This window comes from Coenobita brevimanus, chromosome 72, assembly GCF_032717465.1.
Source record: "Coenobita brevimanus isolate Jiangsu-jjx chromosome 72, ASM3271746v2, whole genome shotgun sequence".
NCBI lineage: Eukaryota > Metazoa > Arthropoda > Malacostraca > Decapoda > Coenobitidae > Coenobita > Coenobita brevimanus.
Window position 1 is genome coordinate 6,791,240 of NC_137025.1, and position 19,277 is coordinate 6,810,516.

The 19,277-nt window shown below is 42.6% G+C and overlaps 1 protein-coding gene across 1 annotated transcript in view; it reads right to left on the reverse strand.

Moving 5' to 3' along the window:
* Ino80 (chromatin-remodeling ATPase INO80) overlaps positions 1-18,592 on the reverse strand; it is a 499,736-nt gene extending 481,144 nt beyond the window's left edge. The window contains 4 exon segments of the mRNA XM_080278280.1: positions 5,701-5,874; positions 6,824-7,047; positions 18,252-18,328; positions 18,564-18,592. Of these exon segments, the coding sequence (XP_080134406.1) occupies positions 5,701-5,874; positions 6,824-7,047; positions 18,252-18,328; positions 18,564-18,592 (504 nt within the window).
* Between the last annotated feature and the right edge of the window lie 685 nt (positions 18,593-19,277).

Below are 19,277 nucleotides of genomic sequence, written 5' to 3' on the forward strand. Positions count from 1 at the left end.
AGCACGATCTTGTGTTGGCGCATACACACACACAATCGCCCACATTTGTATTCCAACTTTCAACTTTACCCACACAATCCTTGACCCAACTGATCCATACTGTCTTATGCTCCTCTTCCATCTTTTACTCACAACTATACATACTCCTTCCTTTGCCCTCTCATTCTCACCTACTCCTGCACATATACCCCATCCATACTCCCATTCTCTCACATTTTCTCCTCTCCATTTTGTTTCAGTTATTCCACATACATCCACTTTCGTACCCTCAAGCACCTGGACAATCTCTCTCTCTTTCACCTCATCATTCGCTCCCCTTACATTCCAGGTTCCAATAACCATGTCCTTTGTCCGGTCCTTGGTCGTCATCGTTTGGTCAGTCCTTGTCCGAGGCTTATTGTTTGTTTTTTTTAGTTAGTTGTTTTCCGGGGAGGGGCACTAACCCTCCGCCAACCCTGTTATCAATAACCCTGTTATTAATAATAATAATAATTCATTCATTCATTCATCCTCCAATCTTACATTGTCCCATGAGGAGCATAGGAGCCCGGGGCTAGGCAAGCTTGTCCTGACATTTAAGATGAGAGTGACCAGCCTCACTTATTCCTGAGTGGAATTACGTGAGAAGTAAACCCCAACCACTCCTTGGATATAAACCTTCACCGGCTCAATCCAAATGGAGCGCCATAATTACCCACTAAACAACCAGGCGCCAAAACTTGGTTATATGGTTACCATCCAGTGTAGTAAATGGTTTCCTGGTGTACAGGAAACCATTTGGCTTGTCACCCAGTGTGGAGTCACCCACAGAGAGAAGGACGAGGAAAGAATGAAGGAAAGAAAGACAGAACAGGGAGTGTAAAGTTAACCGTTGGCAGAAGGATGAGGAAAGAATGAAGGAAAGAAAGACAGAAGAGGATGGAAGGAAAGAAGGATGGAGGAGAGGAAAGGGTACACACCTGAGAACAGCCCTACATTGAGTGAGTGGATGGTGAGCACCCCCATCTACCACAAATAACAATGATAATAAACCATCCATCCATCATCCGATCCTATGTCACCCCATGAGGTGCACAGGAACCCGAGGCTTGGCAAGTTGGTCCTGACATGAAGGATGAAAGTGACCAGCCTCACTCATCCCTGGGTGACATTATGTGAACAATAAACCCCAACCACCCCTTGGAAAAACCTACACAGGCTCAATATGATTGGAATGCCTTAAATGCCCACTAAATCATCAGGCACCATAATTTAGTTATATGGTTACCACCCAGCATAGTAAATGGTATCCTGGTGCACAGGAAACCATTTGGCTTGTCACTCAGTGTACAGTCACCCATAGGCAGATGGAAGAGGAAAGAATGAGGGAAAGAAAGACAGAAGAGTGAGTGAAAACCAATAGGCAGAAGGAAGAGGAAAGAATGAAAGAAATAAAGACAGAAAAGGAAGGACAGAAGAGAGGAAAGGGCAGAAACCCAAAGCAGCACTAAATCGAGTGAGTGGATGGCAGGTATTACTGTAATAGTAATAATAATAATAATAAGTGGTGGCAACCATCATCTACTCACTTAATGTAATGCTGCCTACTTCTTCCTTAGTCTTTATCATTCTTTTTCTGTGCCCGCCCTCCTCTCTTCCTATTTCTCCCATCTTTCCTGTCACGTCTTATTACTCTTCTTTCCTTTTCAGGTGGCTTTACATTAAGTGACAAGCCTAATGGTTTCCTGTAGGCCAAGAAACCATTTATAACACTGGGTGGTAACCATATAACCAAACCATACATGCTCCCTACACGTCAAGAAGTGGGTTGGTGGAGGGTTAGTGCCCCTCCCCGTAAAACAAATAACTCAAATTCAAAAGGCCACCCCTTATGGGATTATGGTGTCTGGCAATAGATAGATAGATAGATAGATAGATAGATAGAATAATAATAAATAATAATAATAAATAATAATAATAATAATAATAACAATAATAATAATAATAAAAATCCATCATCATCATCATCATCCGGACCTCCTTTCCCACTCTGGCGCAGGGTGATGAGTAGCAATGACCAGACAGCCCAAAGTTGCCTAGTCTAATGGGCTATGCTCCCATTCATTCACCATTCAAGCCACCAGTATCCTGGCTGGCTGGCTCTATCTGATTTACCAAAAACGTTCACCACTTTCTGTAGCTTCACATAAATGTATCTGACAGAGTCAATCCGGATGCTGTCACGTAAAAAAGGGGTTCCAAATCCCTGATCCAGTGCTTCTCCTCACAATATTCATCCAGCCAGCTCGATCTTTTGCCAGTCCCCTAGCCTCACCGAGTTCCTAACCTCTCTTCCTCACACACTCATTCACCATATCCCTCCAACTTCTCTTTGGCCTACCTCACCTCCTATCTCCTTCAAATTCATTCAGATATACCTTTTTCACCATTCTGTTGTTACCCATTCTCTCAACATGACCATGCCATCTCAGTACACTCTCTTTGATTCTGGTGTCCACAGACTTCCTTACTCCACATCTTTCACAAATCACATTATTCTGTATCCTTTACACTCTCTGTATTCCACATACATTCCTCAGCAGTCCCACCTCCTCTGCTCTTACTCTTGACTTTTCATTTTCATGCCACACCATAGTCTCACATCCATATGGTAAAGTTGGCAAGAACACTCCTTCACGTAAGCCTAGTGCAGCTGCAACACTCAAGTCTCTGTTTCTTATCAAGGCCTTTACTGTACCAGCAACTTTCCTTCCTTGAGTCACTCTACTTTCTATTTCTTTGCACATTTTCCTCTCTTTTCTACCACTGGATCCAAGTATTTGAACTCTCTCACTGTTTCCAGTCTCTCTCCATTCACTGTAATATCACACTGGGAGTCACCACTCCCAAAACCATCACTTTATTCTTATCTACATTAAATCTCAAGGCAGGACGCTCACAGACATCAACAAAACTCTGCACTAGTCTACCATGTTCATGTCTAGTATTTGTAAGTAGTACTGCATCATCTGCATACAGCAAATTTGAGATATTCCATCCATCACCATTCATTTCCGACACCATCCCCCCTCTCCATTACTCATATACATACTGAACAACCATGGGGACATCACACAACCTTGTCGCACGCCCACACCGTTCGTGAATAACTCATTTAAATGCCTATATACTCTTACACATGCCTCACTACCATCATAAAAACTCTTGATGGCATCAAGCAGCTTACCATACACACCGTACATGCACAAAACCTTCCAAAATCTTTCTCTGTCTACTTTGTTGTATGCTGAATCAGTAGAGAGGTGGCCTGCAGTCCTAATGGACCCAGGATCGAATCCCGGCTGGGGCAGGGAACAGTTTAAGGATTTGAATTTCCTAAAAGCAGACTTTCCTGATCTACCAGATGACCCGCCGACACGTCGCAAAAATACCCCCGTTAATACTAATACGCCAGTCCTGTATGAGACAGCCCTAGCATGTATTCAATATGGATGGTGGGTGTTAGCGCCAAAGTGGTGACATGTGGAGGTGTAGGAGGACTACTAGGCCTTGGAATAGGTCACTGCCCCCAAGAAATAGGACCTGAAGCCTTTGCCCAGAGTCGGACATGTAAAAAAAAAGAAAAAAAGATCCATGAATACAATAAACACCTTATGGGCCTTCTCACAAGCCTTCTTCACTGTCAATCTTACTGCAAATATTTGATCCACACAACCTCTGCTACTCCTGAAGCCACCCTGTTCATCACTCACCAGGACTTTTGATATCTCCCTTACTTTCTCTATAATAATTCTTCCATATACCTTCCCTACCATACTCAATAAGCTCATCCCATGAAAATTCTTGCACTCACTTCACTCACCTTTATTTTTGTACAGGGGTACAATCATTGCTTTTTTCCACTCAACTGGGACAGTTTCACCCATCCATACCTTCTTACATTTCTCCAACAAGCACTTCATTCTGCTCTCTCCACTACACTTAATCATGTCTGCATACACCTCATCAACCCCAGCTGTTTTCCCATTTTCCAGGTAATTCACAGTGCTTTTCATCTGTGGGAGTTACATTTCATGGCACTACATTCCTTCTCTGCACACCTCCAAAATCAATCATGTTTACAGTGGTGCTGCTCTCTCTATTCCCATTCATCAGACTTTCAAAATACTCTTTCCAACTGGTCCTTGCTTCATCCCCATGGGTAATTTAATCTACCACCTACATCCTTCACACCTTCACATTTCTTTCCACTGTCACATCTACATTTCCACACTTCCTTCCAGAATAACTTCCTATTTTCAGAGTACTTTGCATTCATTTTTCTTCCTAGATCATCATTTATCTCCTTCTTTTTCATCTTCATTAGTCTCTTTACATGCTTCTTGCTCTCCATATATTCTGTTCTTATTTCAACTGAACCCCTGTCCTGTGACCACTCTAGCCACTTCATCCTCTTTTCCTCCACTGCTCTCTCAACCTCTTCATCCCACCATGCCGTACCTTTCTTCTTTTTTGTTACTCTTGCCATACCACACACCGCTTTAGCATTCCTAACTAAGCAATCCCTATATGCTTTCCACAGGCTGTCTAGATCCACTTCATTCCAATTCACTAATTGTAACTCCTCCCCTACTTTGGTCCTGCATTCATCCGCCATTTCTTTTATCCTCAGCTTCTCGGCTTTCAGTCTTTCTCCCTGACTGCTCCTCTCTCTCCTGATCCACCTCACTTCTCTCAGCTTTGATCTTGCATACCACAATCACATGATCTGAAAAGCCTCCACGCTATCCTCTCAAGGCCCTTGTATCAGCAACCATTCCCAGCATTGACCTCTCTACAAGCACGTAATCAATCAGGCTCCTTTCAACGTGATCCCCATTCCCTCTATACCATGAATATTTATGTCCATCTTTGTGTTTGAAATAAGAGTTACAAATGCACAACCTCCCTTCCTGACACATATCCTTCAGCCGCTTCCCATTATCATTTTCTCCTGGTTCGCCATTAGAACCCATTATGTTATCCTCAGGACCAGAGCCTACTCTGCCATTCATATTGCCCATTATGATCACTTTATTGCTCTTGGGCATTTCTCCCACTGCTTCATCCTCCAGCTCATCCCAAAACCTGTCTTTCTCTCTCTCTCTCTCACACTCCTGTCATCACACAGTACAGTACATACGCTGCGATCACAGCCACTTTCACCTTCTCAAACTTGAACTTGACATAAATACATCTCAAGCTGACACATTTGTAATCTCTCATTCCACTCTGCTGCACCTCACTCTTCAACAAAGCAAAAAATGTGCCTGGAAATGGCAAATGAATGTGAGAAAAAACATAATATGTAAGACGAGGATGCAAAATGAAGGGACAAAGAATTCAAACAGATGAATGAAGTATGTATGAAGATGAAGACAACACAGGCTGAACCCCCTTTTTAACTGGATAAGTCTACAAACTGGCTCTTTCCCAAAGGCATTTGAGAGGTGGACCTAAAACAATTTTGTGTGGTCTGCTTTACTGGGCATTCTATTACTGCTGCGGTACTGGTACTTCTAATGTACTTTCTCTTTCTTACTTTTGAATCTTGCCCCCCCCCCCTTTTTATTCTAAGTGTGAATTAAAATTAGGATGATAATGATGATGATGCTGAAGAAGAAAAACTTTTCCCCAATTATTCAGCAATCAAAGGCTCACCTCTGGTTCTGGATCTTCCTCTTCTTCCTCTTTCTTTATCTTTTTCTTCAGTTTCTCTTTCTCTTTTTTCTCTTTATTTTTCTTCCTACGTGAGCCAGCCATGAAGCGTTGGTGGTCTGGGTGCTTGTCCACACGTGAGAGTAAACCTGCACTATAGTACAAGTACCCACGGTTCTGGGAAGAGAGAGTAGTGATTACAGGAAAAGTTGAATATCAACCTGCTTCAGATCTAACTCAGAGAAGAATGTACCGTATATATTTTTGGTAGTACCGAAGTGATAAAATACAATGTCCTCATTTCACGTTCTGGTGAGTTATTAGCCTGAATGACTACCTAATAATAAATTTAATACTGAATATATTTATTAATATGTCAAATACTGTACTCCATTATCTCTAAATACTGATGCTGCTGTTGCTGTGAAGATACTGTACCTAGTACTTTCATATGGCTGCCATAATTCCTTATGGCCAATGTGTCATAAATTCACTGTGTCCAGTACTTCCACCCATCACCCAATCCATATTAGTTCCAAAAGGAACGCAGCTGCCCAGGGCTATGCTACTCAGTCCTGACATTCAAGGTAAGGGTGACCAGCCTCACTTACTCCCGAGCGGCATGTTAGCAATAAACTCTATCCATCCTTCAAATGGAAAACCATACAGGCTCCAACCCACTACATCACCAGGCAACATTTAACTATATGTTATCATTCAGTGTAGTAAATGGCTTCTGAGGTTACAGGAAACCATTTGTGGATGATGCATGCCCCCACGTACCAAAACCTACAATATTTGCCTCAAAACTTTAAAGACAGTCAACTTCACTGGTTCAAAGACACAACACCACAGCATTTGTACAATTAAGTTTCACTGCGACTTTCAGTGTAAAGTTTTCAAAATTATTTATCTAGGAAAATGTAAAATGCTGCTTTGAAGCAATGACTGCTCCATTTAAAAGAAATTTTATTTTAAGAAGCAAAACTGTATATATTATGTACTATTTAGTGGATATCTGTTTTGCAGTGAATATCTGCAATCAACACTTCCACCATTCATAACTTCACTTCATTAATGCCTCCTAGTATCCATTACTTTCCTCCCTTTCTTAAACCTGGCTTACCTCTTCACTCTGGTAGAAGTGTGACTGATGATGCTTGCGCATCCTATGTTCTCTAAGCATATCCTCTAGGTGTGCCTGGGTCAACTTAGGGTCGCCATCTTCATCTCGACCATCCTCCCCTCCATCATCCTCTGAAGATGAAGACACCAGGACCTCTTTCAGCCATTGTCGTTTCCGCCGTACCAAAGTGAAGTTGAACAAGTGTGACTTATCACTCTCTCGCTCTGTAAATAGATTTCTCCTTAAGATAACACTGCAGTACAATAGTAATAAACAACCACATTTAATCTCTTACAGTACAGTACATATTCTGAACACTATACAGTAAATACTAACCACCTTGACAAGTATTTCCTACTACAAGATGTAGGGTCCAAGGCTAGCCTCAGTGACTGGCTATGGCCCTACAGCTACCCCTAGTGGCATTACAGGTATAAAAAAACAATAAAAATGAAAAAAAAAAAAAAATCCATCCATTCATCATCCAATCCTATGTCGCCCCACGAGCAGTGTAGAAGCCAGGGACTAAGTAAGTTGGTCCTGACATTTAAGTTGAGAGTGACCAGCCTCACTCATCCCCGAGTGGCGTTACATGAGAATAAACCCCAACCACCCCTTGGATATAAATCTACACAGGCTCAACTCAACTGAAGCACTCTAATCCTCCACTAAACCACCAGGCACCATAATTTGGTTATATGATTACCACCCAGCATAGTAAATGGTTTCCTGGTGTACAAGAAACCATTTGGCTTATCACTCAATGTACAGTCACCCATAGGCAGAAGGAAGAGGAAAGAAAGAAGGAAAGAAAGACAGAAAAGACAGGAAGGAAGACAGGAAAGGGCAGACACCCAAAGCAGCACTACATCGAGTGAGTAGACGGTAAGCGTCACCACCTACCAAAAAAAAAAAAAAAAAAAATACAGTAACATCTTAGTGGCTTGAACTGATAGAGAGAACATGCCCTTTACCCTAACACCACAGAACACAATCACTGTATAATTCTGATAAGTGACCACTAACTGAAAAGCTTTATTGAAAGCAACATAAAGTATGAGAAGCACTAGAAAACTTTCGAGAATAATGGCAACTCAATGGTATATAGAATTAGCTAAAAGGGAATAAATGAAATACAGTGGTTAAACAGCAGGTGATCTTATGCATATTATCTACAGTTAAATTTAATATGGGGGTTAAGGAGAGCACCAAAAAACAAGGGAAGACACACCAAGAACAGAAAGTGAAGCAGTGAAGAATACAAATATTAAAAAAGAATCATCAGTCAAATACTGTACAGTACTAACAACCTGTACAATGCACAGCACTCTTATTCAGAAAGCAAACTATACATAAGATAGGGTAAGAAGGATTTTAAATCGAAGGAGGTAGAATTGCTGACACAAAATGCCATTAAACAATAAAAAAAAATGCAGCATAGTTACCATATGAGGCCCTGTGCATTAGAATGTTCAGTAACACCACTAACGAAGTTTGGCAGAAAAAGCTTGCTGTAAAGAAAATGGTTTGGGTATGGGTCCTGTAAATGAACATTTTAATGTGCAGAGCCTAACACATTACAATATTCACTGGTGCACATAACAAAGTTTGGGCATGAAGTAGAAATTGCTTTAAGGAAAACAATTATGGTTGGGGTGGCTTCAGTAAACTTTCTGTGAGAGAAGCAATAAAAAATTTACTGTACTAAATACAATAAAGAGAGAGGCTATTCACTAAATACAGTAATTCTAAAAATACAAAATGCGGTCCCTGTTATCTCTGGGGATACGAAAAAATTAATACTACCATACTCTCATACTTCTTAAGGTTGCCATTATCATCCTGATCATTCTTTTCCCACCAATGGAGAAAATGAAGTACAATCCAGAAACAAGCAAGGACAAACTATGAAAAGTGGGAGAACTATCAACAGCATTCCCAGTAAAGTGGGCCACAATATCATTTAACCCCCAGGAGGAATCCTGGCTCGTCTCAGACCTCAACATTTGTACATTTGGGGGGAAGTACAGTGGGCTCTCCCAATATGAAAGAATATGGTCGACAAAATGCACTGCATATTGAAAATTTCACATATTAGAAACCACTGAATCAATGAAAATACAGTACCTCTAAACATACAGTATATGGTTTACACCTCACCCATCTTTGTCATTTACAATACTTCCTCATTATTGACTATCATTTTAAGAAAGACTTTTGCTCAAAGAGAGATAAAAGAACTTCGAATGTAGTGTGCTAGGTAACGCTCCATTTGTATAACTGCGAGATTAGCAACCTCACTGCGCCCGTCCACTTGCTAGCCTCCATAAGCCTTGACAGTTCGTAAAATCTGCTCCTTGTTCTTGAGAATGTTCATCACTGTTGATTCACATAAGCCAAGTTCGCATCCAACGACTAAGCTCCTTTTACCTTGCTTATTCAACTCTATAACCTTTATTTTCAGCTCCAAAATGATCTTCTTTTCCTTGGAATGAAGAAGTGGGGCCATGATGTGACAGTGTCTTGTACAATGCTAAAAACACCACAATATGCTAGGTCAGCACAGGCAGACACAGACTGGGTCTTGAGACTTGAGAGACGCAGTGAGGGACGGAAAGGACAGGAAACCGATCAGCCATTTGGTGATGGCTTCGGATACTACCACAGTAATCATCCGCGTATCTGAACTGAGCTAAAAGAGAGTCGGATAATGCAAAAAAAATTTGGATAATGGCAAAACTAGTATTTTAGGGATACAATTGTCTGTACAGTATACAGTAGGTGCATTACATTACTGTACAGTACTCATAAATTTACAAGCCTGCCTCCTCAATCTCATCCTCACTGTCGTCGCCACTCAAGGGTATTGTGGTTGGATGAGGTGCTGTTGAGGTTGATGGTTGGCTGCATGATGGTGTAGGCGATGGTAAAGGTGACGTTATAGGAGTGGTTGGCTTGAAGAAGGTGCTGATTGTTGTTTCATTGAACGCCAAGTTGCTCTGCTTTCTGACAAACAGGTTACAAAGTTCTTGGAGGGAGCTCAAGGCATTTTGCATGGGTGATATAGCATTTGGGTGTTCCCAGTACTCAGTGAGGGTCTCAAAGGCTTCCCTGACTTTCCCAGCCTTAGGCATAGGGGTGGCAGGTTACTGTTTCAGTTCGCTCTGCCACCTATCAGCCATCATGTGAGTTTTGAAGCATGCACAAAATTTTAATTTCTTTCTTTTCTGTATCTGTTATTATTTATTTTGTTAACCCTTTTGTGCATGGTAAGTTTTGGTAAGTTTTCTGGCTCACAATTTTATTCCACCCTTTCCTCTCCGTCAGCACCCGCCCCCCCCAAACTGCACCTATGAAAACATGTATTCTCGCCTTTTTTTCGCCACCCAGACATATATATATTGCCATAAAAACTACATCATCTTATTCACTGATGTTTGTTCTAGCCGATAAACAAAAAAGGAATACAGAAAGGTACGAACAGAAGTACATTAGGCTGGTGTGAATAAACATTTGGGAACATCAATCTCACTTCCCAAAATCATAGCTCGAATGTTCTCCATCGTACCTCTAATTGTTATTACATCTTTAGAAAGATAGACTAGGATTGTGGAAAGTGTTAAGAATATATGGAGTAGATGGGAACTTGCTGAATGCTGTGAACAGTATGTACGATGGTGCGAAGGCTGCAGTGCGTGTGGATGGTGAACTAAGTGAATTTTTCTCTTTGAAAGTTGGTTTGAAACAGGGATGTGTCATGTCTCCATGGTTGTTCAATCTGTACATGGATGGGGTAATAAAAGAAGTACAAGGTAGGGTAGTGGATGTTGGAGTGGCCCTGGTGAGAGAGGATAGTGTTTGGAAACTCCCTGTGCTGTTGTTTGCAGATGATACTGTGTTGTTGAGTGAAGACGAAGGGGAGCTGCAAGGCTTGGTGGATGAGTTTGGGAGAGTGTGTAAGAAACGGAATCTAAAGGTGAATGTAGGGAAGAGTAAAGTGATGGTCTTTGAGAGAGGTGAAGTCAGTGAATGTACAGCGAGGTTGGATGGTGAGGAATTGGAAAATGTGAGTACGTTTAAGTACTTGGGTAGTGTGATGAGTAAGGATGGAGGTTTGGAGGGTGAAGTGCTTGAAAGGGTACAGCAGGGAAGAAAGGTTGCTTGGTCTTTGAAAGCAGTGATAAGAAACAGGGAAGTGAGCATGGAAGTGAAAAAGTTACTACATGACAGTATTGTGATACCAACTCTAACGTACGGAAGTGAAGCTTGGACGTTGTTGGAAGGACACAAGTCAAGAGTGAGAGCAGTGGAAATGAGTTATTTAAGAGGAGCCTGTGGAGTCACATGGAGAGACAGGCTGACGAATGAGGATATAAAGGAGCGTTGTGGTGTTGATGTGGATGTGATAGGAAGCGTTATGAGGAACACACTGAGGTGGTTTGGCCATGTGGAGAGGATGGAGGGTGAAAGACTGACGAAGAGAGTGTATGTGAGTGAGGTGGAGGGGGAAAGAGGGAGGGGGAGGCCAAGGATGAGATGGAGGGATGAGGTGGAGAGGTATATGAGAGAGGGGGGTGTGAGTTGGGAGCAGGGGAGTGAAATGGCGGGGGACAGGGCGACTTGGAGGCGATTTGTTTGTGGCCACCCCAAACGGGATTGAGGCGTCTGGCAATAGATAGATAGATAGATAGAAAGATAATTTCCTCAGCTTTCCAACTGTCTGTGTGGCATTTTTATATGATCTTTAGTTTTCAGGAAAATAGTCAAAGTCTTCTGACCACCTGGATCACTCTGATGCTACCAACTGCATGCGAGTAATACAGACCCTAACCCACAACCTGAGCAAATATGGCCATCCGGCTCCTCACAGAACAGTCAAAGTCCCTCGGCCGCCTGGATCACCCCTACGCTCCTGGACGCGTGTGAGCAATACAGACCCTAACCCACAACCTCAGCAAAGATGGCCATCTGGTTCTGCACCGAAAGATCAAAGTCCCTCGGCCGCCAAGATCACTCCAACACTCCAAGGCACTCGCGGCCATCTGCCTCCCTACCAAATAGTCAAAGTTGCTCAGCCGGCAGGATGACTCAGAGGCTCCCTGAGGCCATGATGTACAGGGGCTCCAGTGTTGCTCATTTGCCTTGCCAGGTGAAATTGACCCTTGCATTCAGAGGTCCGTTAGGTGCTTTTTACTTGTGTACTTGCAGCCAAGCGTGGATAGAGATATGGCAGCTCTGCGTTCACGTGGTGGTACCAGACCAAAGTTCCTGCCTTTTTCTCACAAATGTGGACATGCTTGTGACCATGGTTGCTTCCACTGTTGCATTTGTGGTGGTTCCCTACCTTCTTCAGGCCTTAATTTTCTTCTGTGGCATTCTCGTGTGCGTGACAATGGCCCCACCGCAACCCGAGAAGTGAAAGAGGAAGGTTTTGACTATGGAGAAGAAGCGTGAAATACTGAGCAAGGTTGATATGGGCTGGATCACTTCATGCATTCTGCGGGAACATGATCTGGCTCATTCAACCTTGTTTGATATCAAGAAATCACAGCCCAAGCTTACTCAGTACGGACTAGACTACAGATACCACTCGGAAAGGCAACAGAAAGGTGATGTCTCAGCCTTGCCATGCCACCATCGATCACACGACTTTGGTTTGGTTCCGCCAATAATGAGATGCCAGTGTGCTTGTACATGGGACCGAGCTGAAGGCAGCAGCTGAGAAGTTTGCACACCTACATAATGTGCATGACTTAAGGCATCTGAAAGTTGGCTCTTCCAGTTCAAATTTTGACATGGACTTGCTGGCCATAAGGTACATGGCAAGGCTTTGGACACGACAGCAGAGGATGTTGAGCTGTTTCGCCAGAAAATGCAGTGCCTGATCAAGGACAAAGGCCTTGCTCTTGGTTAGGTGTACAATGCTGATGAGACTGGCCTCTCCTACCCCTCCATGCCCACCAACACCCTGGCAGAAGAGAGGGAGAAACTCTCTCTGGTCGGAAGTTATCTAAACAGCATGCCTCGGTCTTGTGCTGTGCCAATGCTAATGGGATGCACTGCCTCAAACTGGTTATTGTTGGACACACAATACAGCCACGTTGTCTCCGAGAGTTGGTGGATAGCCTGCCTGTTGCGTGGTACCATTCTCTGAAGCCCTGGTTTACCTGTAAGATCTTCACAGATTGGTTCCATAGACATTTCATCAAGGAGGTTATCCATTATCAAACAGAAGAACTTGGCATCCCTTATGACCAGGTGAAGGCACGCCTGATATTCGAAAATGCCCCTGCACATCCATCCAAGAAGGAACTGGTTGCTAATAACAGTTGTATCAGGTGCATCTTTTTGGCACCTAATACGACAGCTCTCATTCAACCAATGGACTCAAGAGTTGTCATGGGAGGGAAAAGACTGTACTATCAGCGGTTCCTGGACGAGGTGATGGTAGTGCTAGAGGACGAGCAAGGGGTCAACACATGTGGAGAGTAGGCCTTGGAAAATCTTCACCGTTACAACATCAAGTCTGCAGTGTTCAATTGGGCGAATGCTTGGAAGGCACTCTCCGTCAAAGCCCTCAAAAGTGGTTGGTCTCATCACCTTCAGGGATGTGAGGCCGTGCACGACTTTGAGGGATTTGCTGTGGACAATTTCCACCTTTGTCAGCAGGCAAGAATGTTGATGTCAGCGATGTGAGGGAGTGGTTGGATGATGACGGCAGCGATCCAGGTTATCAGTCGTTGTCAGACAAGGAGATCGCTGCTGCTGTCTCTGCGGGGCAGACAAAGAACTGGAAACGAGGACCCTGACTCTAAGCATCCCACAACTCCATCACTCCCTCATCTTGGTGTGCCGGCATTAACCCCTTAACCGCGGGGCGTCACTTTCGTGACGCTTGGGAGCAAGGGATCATACCGCGGGGCGTCGCTTTTGTGATTCTGTGTTATTTTGAATTCACCCGGGCTTTCAAGTGGGGGCTTGTATCATCTATCAGTACTGACAATGTCCAACACTAGTCAGCACTCCTAATCTCATCTGTACTCCCATCCATTGTTGACAATTTAGCCATTTCTCCCCGTTCTTGACTCCCCTCCCTACCCCCACTCCATTACCCTATCCTCTCGCCTGCCCGGCCATGCTACGCTAAGTAAATCTTCCCTGGAATTTTTCACTGATTTCATCCATTGAAATAAGCCCTATGTCGTATTCTTATACCAAATAATATATACAAGAAAGAAATCAGGTAAGTGAGAGTGCCATACACCTGGAATTGGCTAATTATCACCTGACAACACCTCACGTGCACTCGTTCGCTAATTTTCGCTGTTTTTTTCCCCTTGAAATATGCCGTATAATCTATTTTCGTAATAAATATACATGTAAGGAGAGAAGGGAGAAGCCTAAGTGATATTTACATTCACCTGGAACTACCTAATTTATAATGTATTGTCTAGATTTCCTGCCAATCATATCAGTGCTACACAAAGCTGTTTCAAGATTTAACATTGGTAGCTCTGATTATATATCTCCTAAGTAGGCCTCTAATCTATTTTCGTAATAAGTATACATGTAAGAAGGGAAGGGAGAAGCCTAAATGATATTTACATTCACCTGGAACTACCAAATTTATAATGTATTGTCTAGATTTCCTGCCAATCATATCAGTGCTAGGCTTAGCTGTTTCAAGAGCTACGTTGGTAGTGCTGAATAACCCTCAAGTAGGCCTCTCAACCCGGGCCGGCCCTCCTAGCAGTTCTCTCTCAGATTCCGAAGAGGAGGTACGGCTCATCCTCTTGCTGACTTCAGGGCCTTTTTTCACCCCCGTGCAAGGGCCCTGTGACCTTTACCCCCTACTAAACCTCGTGTGGAAAGAGGTAAAGGGCTGACAATTGATAAAAGAGTGACTACGATCTTTCTATTGAGTAAAACAGTGCAAGTGGAATTGTAAATAATGTGTAAATAATGTGTAAACAGCAAGTGAAAGTAATGAATGTAAATATACGTGAACAATGGAAAATAGTTTTATAAGTTATTTCAAGTGACAGTGCACAACACAGTGTAAATAAAATAGAAATGTAAATAACGTAAATAAAATAGAGAACGTAAATAGGAATGTAAATGAGTAGTATTATAAGAATATGAGTATATACCCTAGGAGTAATGAAAGTGAAAGTTTCACTCTAGCATGTCTGAATGCTATGAGTTATGAGAGTGAAGATGAAAGTGACATTCACTCTCAGTGCCAGTATACAGGACGAGAAAGTGAATGCTACGTATTTTACTGAAAGAAATTGAATCCCTACAGTGACAATAAACTAATACTACTGAAGGAAACTTATGGATAAAGACTGTAGATATATATATGCGTTATATAGTAATAGAAATATAAAGTGTGAGGGGTTTTATGAATAATAAATGACGGACTACCAAGAGCGAACTAGTGCCAGTGCGACGATCAGACGCGCTCGTAATTTCCATTGCTTTCACAGTGTTTTTTTTTTTTTAGTATGGATCCCAAACTACTTGAAAATTGTAGAATAGTGTTTATAGTGTTTGTATCTGGCTGTGGTAATCATATTACGGGTTGTCGGGAAGTGTAAAGTGGAGACTTCGTTACCCTACTTCAGAGGTCTCCACAAGTCCTACGGTAACCGACGAAGGCTCAACAATCATTCCAGGAGAAAGCTGAAGGTATGTGCCATAAGCATATGTAATTTTATTATTCTAGGACTAATAACTGATTTTTGGCAAATATTTTTTGAGAGTCTGTCGGAGCCCAAATAACCCCGCGGCACACGCAAGTCATTGGTAAACAAGCCCGCGGTGTAGGGGTTAAGCAGGTGCTTGATTAAACCAAGCAATCTCATTGTGACAGGGTGATGGATTTGTGTGTACTCAGGGACACTGTCATCCTCTGTCAGAATTGTCATACGTATTGTCAGACCAAGATCGACACCTTCTTCAAACCTGCCACCCCCACGTGTGTGAACCTGTTCTCCCCACCACCCCCACTTCATTCCCAGTCTTCATCTTGGACCCACAACCGAGCACATTGACAGCTGCTGCGTCGCCATCAGACACGAGCTTGCAGCAGTCTCTGAAGTTTCCAGAGGTGGGTAGGCCTCCATCACCTCAATGCACATCCCCACTCATCACCCAGCTCCAGCAGATGGAGGAGGAGGAGGAGGAGGAAGAGGGGGAGGAGGAGGAAGAGGGGGAGGAGAAGGAAGAGGGGGAGGAGGAGGAGGAGGAGGAGGAGGAGGAGGTGTTTGACATTTGTTAAACATCAGCTGGGGGCTAACGGGTTATGACGCCTGTCCGCCAGTCACTGGGTGGTAAGTACTGTATGCTACTGAGAATTTTGTTGGATTTTAATCATTAGTGCATTGTTTTCTTAGTCTCTAGCATTATACTGGATATTCCCATGTGGGTTTTGATGTTTAAATACAGTAATGTGCGGTAGCTGAAAGACCAAAGAACACTGCCACAATCAGGTGGGCAACTGTACATATAGGTTGGGTACGGGTAGGGTATTGGTAGGTAGGAAATTGCACCGTACCCCGATTCTGTTCGTATCCGGATATACTGATGGTTCTATTATGCCAGATAGCCGAAGGCTTACGGTACACAAAAACGGTCTTGATATCGAGTTTCTGCTGGCCATCATTATGTACTCTTCATATAATTTTTTACACAAGAATGTACATGCTATATTAACATGATTTTAATTATAAAAAATGCAACTCCTTTATACATATTCCAACAAAGGCCTGTCTTATCTGCACTGAATGCTTCTTCAGTTGCAGACACGAGGAATATCATTACTTATTTAAAAGTGAGAGTGAGAGCCACAGATGGAAAAGAACACGGCCAAAAAACAGGCAACTAGGTATATACGCTACATAACATAAAGGAGAGGCTAGAGCCAACTAGGTGCATTATTACAAAAACAATATAATGTTCTCAACACAGGAAGCTACATGCATTAAGAATAATTTGTTATTAATCAAAAGAGAGAGATGTGAAGACTGAGATGAGCAGAACCTAAAGCAGGCAGCTAGCTACATAAGTTATGAAACACAAAGAAGACAGGTTGGTGCCAAAGGCAAAACATACTTACCTAAATAATATTGCACTGTACCATTTATAAAGACTCAAACATGCTTGCATTGATCGGCCTCAGTCACCTAATCCCACCTCTCCACACAGCTCAGGGTTTGACAGCCTCCTTATTCAGTCCCTTATCCCTGAGGTCACACCCTATGACCTCATCCCAGGTCTTTTTTGGCCTGCCTCTTGCACCCCTACCCCTGACATTCACACTTCTCACCTTCCGCACTCAACTGTCATCCAGTGAGATGTGTAGATGGATATGAGTGGAACTGAAAGCAGGTGGCTACCTACATATGTAACACAAAGAATGCATGCACACTTATGTAAACATTCTATGATTTTCCAAAGAAGGAGTTACAGGCATGCACACAGCACAAAAGCAAGAAACATAATCCCTTACAAAGGCTGTGATACAGCAACTAAGACCACCAATTACATGACGAACTTAATGCGCACCAACACTGGACAGCTCACTCTCTGTGACAGGTGGAGCAGGCAGCAGCCTTTCTTTTCACAGGCATCAATGGTAGTGCAAGAGTGCTGCGAGCAGCAGCCGGAGGTTTGAAAAATTTGATTTTCATGCACACTGCCAGTTAATGCAATACAAAATGAATATTGCTTCAGTTCAGCCACAGCGTTTGTTTTGTCTGAAAATGATGTATGTCGGATAATGCAGCGTCAGACAAACTGGGGATTACTGCAACTGTACCCTTTTCACCACACTATCTACATCCACTCTCTCCACATGATCATACTGTCAAGCTACACGCTCTTCTAGCCTATGTCAAAAGGTTTCCTCTTCCATGCACATGATGTTCTATTCAGGCTATGAAAGACCTTCCCAGGCTAAAAGGATAAGAAACAATTTCATCAAGAAAATGTCCCTTGAAAATGCAACACCCATGCCATATATATCTGATACTGATACAAATCAGTCAGAGGGCCAGACTATTGTACCTGCCCTGTGATCTTGACCTTTGGATTTTGTGCACCAAATTTAATATCTTATTGTTCTGAAGGTTCTCAATCATTATTCCAAATTTTGTGAATTTCATTCAACAGTTTTCCATAATGTTGCTAACAAGCAAATAAACAGAACCAAACACATAAAACTATTGCACTACTGCTCATACTTTTACTGTAATTACCCTTTCAGCAAAGACATCTTTTTCATTTTACTCTGACTAATACTTGGCAGTTTTACTAAGTTTTGAAGAGACTTCCCAGGGATGACATATAATAAAAAAAATTTAAGATTCTGTATCAGTATACAATCCACTTTTCTTGCCATGCAAAGACACCATAACATACATACCTTCCTTTGTGCGGGGAAAGCCATTTTTACATGAAAAGCTTCCTTCGACATCAGATTCTGAGGCAGTTTCATCATCACTGTAAGAAATTTAAAAAAAGTAACTTTCAGCAGGTTAACGTTACCATGCTTTGCTTACATCATAGTGTCCAGTCGCATACAATATATATACCATACAGTACTGATGATGCAAAACATCTAGAATGATATTCACAAGCAAATGAACTTTACAAAAGTGATTCCTTTTACATGTGGTGTACTACCTCATACACTACACCACATGCATTTTACACATTGCACAACACACCCCACTACATCACAGGGGTTGACGCCAGCAAGGGCATGCGGCTAGAAAACTTTGCCCCCGCTACCTTGTGGCAGACCTATTGAGGGGAGGCGTGACGAGGGTTCCGCCAGCATAAATCGTGGGACTGGGATGAGATGTGGTTCGAACCTGTGCTAGATGGTAAAGGCATTGCGGTTCCCAGGCTGCCGCTTCCGCCCAATAGAGAGGGACTCTATCTATCTATTGCCAGACGCCATAATCCCGTAAGGGGTGGCCATTTGACTCTGAGTTATTTGTTTCACAGGGAAGGGCACTAACCCTCCACCAACCAATTTGTTGACACGTAGGAAGCACGTACTGTTTGGTTATATGGTTACCACCAAGCGTTGTAAATGGTTTCTTGGCTTACAGGAAACCATTTGACTTGTCACTCAATGTAATGCCACCTGTAAAGGAAGCAAAAGCAATAAGAAGTGACAGGAAAGATGGGAGAAATAGGAAGAGAGGAGGGTAAGCACAGAAAAAGAATGATAAAGACTAAGGAAGAAGTAGGAAAGGAAGAGGTTGTGTAGATCAGATATTCATTCTTAGGTCTTTAGTGGAAAAGTTTCTAGAGAAGGGAAAGAAGTTGTATGCGGCTTTCATGGATTTGGAGAAAGCATATGACAGGGTGGATAGACTAGGATTGTGGAAAGTGTTAAGAATATATGGAGTAGATGGGAAGTTGTTGAATGCTGTGAAGA